The following is a 1,092-nucleotide window of genomic DNA, read 5'->3' as shown; positions in this document are numbered from 1 at the left end:
CTTGTGGATTTAAATAAACACAATAACTATACGCGATACTTCACAAATTATTACGACGTCACAAACGCGTGACCCACACGTCACGTTGTCGTACATAAAGAAGCCTCCGGTGACCTCGGAAGCCAGAGTTTCTTCTTGGCTCAGCGCTAGAGGAGAGAGAGAAGACCAACGCGATGCGAATCACGTCCGCGTATTATATAGAGGGACCAACATGGTGATCAAGATTTACTACACGTCGGTCGCCGGCTCCAGGGAGGTCAAGTCGCAGCAGGAGGAGCTCATGCGGTTCGTCGAGGGCAAGAACATCGCGCACGAGCTCATCGACGTGTCCGTGGACGAGAGGCTGCGCGACCGCATGCGGGCCAAGGCGGGGAACCCCCGCGCCGTGCCCCCGCAGCTGTTCAACGGCGAGAAGTACCTCGGCAGCTACGACAAGTTCTCAGAGGCCGTGGAAGAGGGCCGCGTCATGCAGTTCCTGAAGCTGGCATGAGTTTTATGTCCGCATTGGGGGGATTTTTCTCTTTTTTACGCACCATTATAGTGTTCTTATTTTTGAGGGGCGTTAAGCCCCTCCCATGCCCAGCTTTGTGTGTCTTGTGTACATAGTGATGACTTGATTGGCTGAGCACGGAATGTGATGAAGTATGATGATAAGAGCGCCCCTCACTCACTTCACACGAGTGTGATTTTTTGTATCATAATACCCAATCACTGAATGTCAAGTCTGCAGTATTATTTATTTACTATGGCACTATCACACATTATATAGGGCAGTATTATGCGTGTCTTAAGTACCAGGTCTTATTACTTAACTTAAGACCTGGAGGTGTGGTCAATGCTGTTTGGCCACTCAGAATAGCCAAATGGCATTGATCACGCCTCCAGGTCTTAAGTTAAGTAATAAGACCTGGTACTTAAGACACACATAATACTGCCCTATGAGTCCAATCAGTACTGTGGTCCTCAGATGTGTTCTTTGCAAGGACCGACATCATAATGGAGCCTCTCAGAGTCACAGACCTGATAGGGTCATTCAGGGCTAGATCTGTGTGTTTTGGTAATGTGATTGTCCACGCCGCTAGCCCCTCCTAT

General features: G+C 49.1%; 1 protein-coding gene across 1 annotated transcript; it reads left to right on the top strand.

Moving 5' to 3' along the window:
• Positions 1–211: 211 nt before the first annotated feature.
• LOC306942290 (SH3 domain-binding glutamic acid-rich-like protein 3) lies at positions 212–490 on the top strand (the record flags this gene model as incomplete). The annotated part of the gene is made up of 1 exon (XM_079528099.1): positions 212–490. The coding sequence occupies one exon, from the start codon at positions 212–214 to the stop codon at positions 488–490; it is 279 nt and encodes a 92-aa protein (XP_079384225.1).
• Positions 491–1,092: the final 602 nt, after the last annotated feature.

This window comes from Electrona antarctica, assembly GCF_951216825.1.
Source record: "Electrona antarctica genome assembly, chromosome: 18".
Lineage (NCBI taxonomy): Eukaryota > Metazoa > Chordata > Actinopteri > Myctophiformes > Myctophidae > Electrona > Electrona antarctica.
Note: the sequence above shows the minus strand (reverse complement) of the source record. Positions and strands in the feature narration are given on the sequence as shown.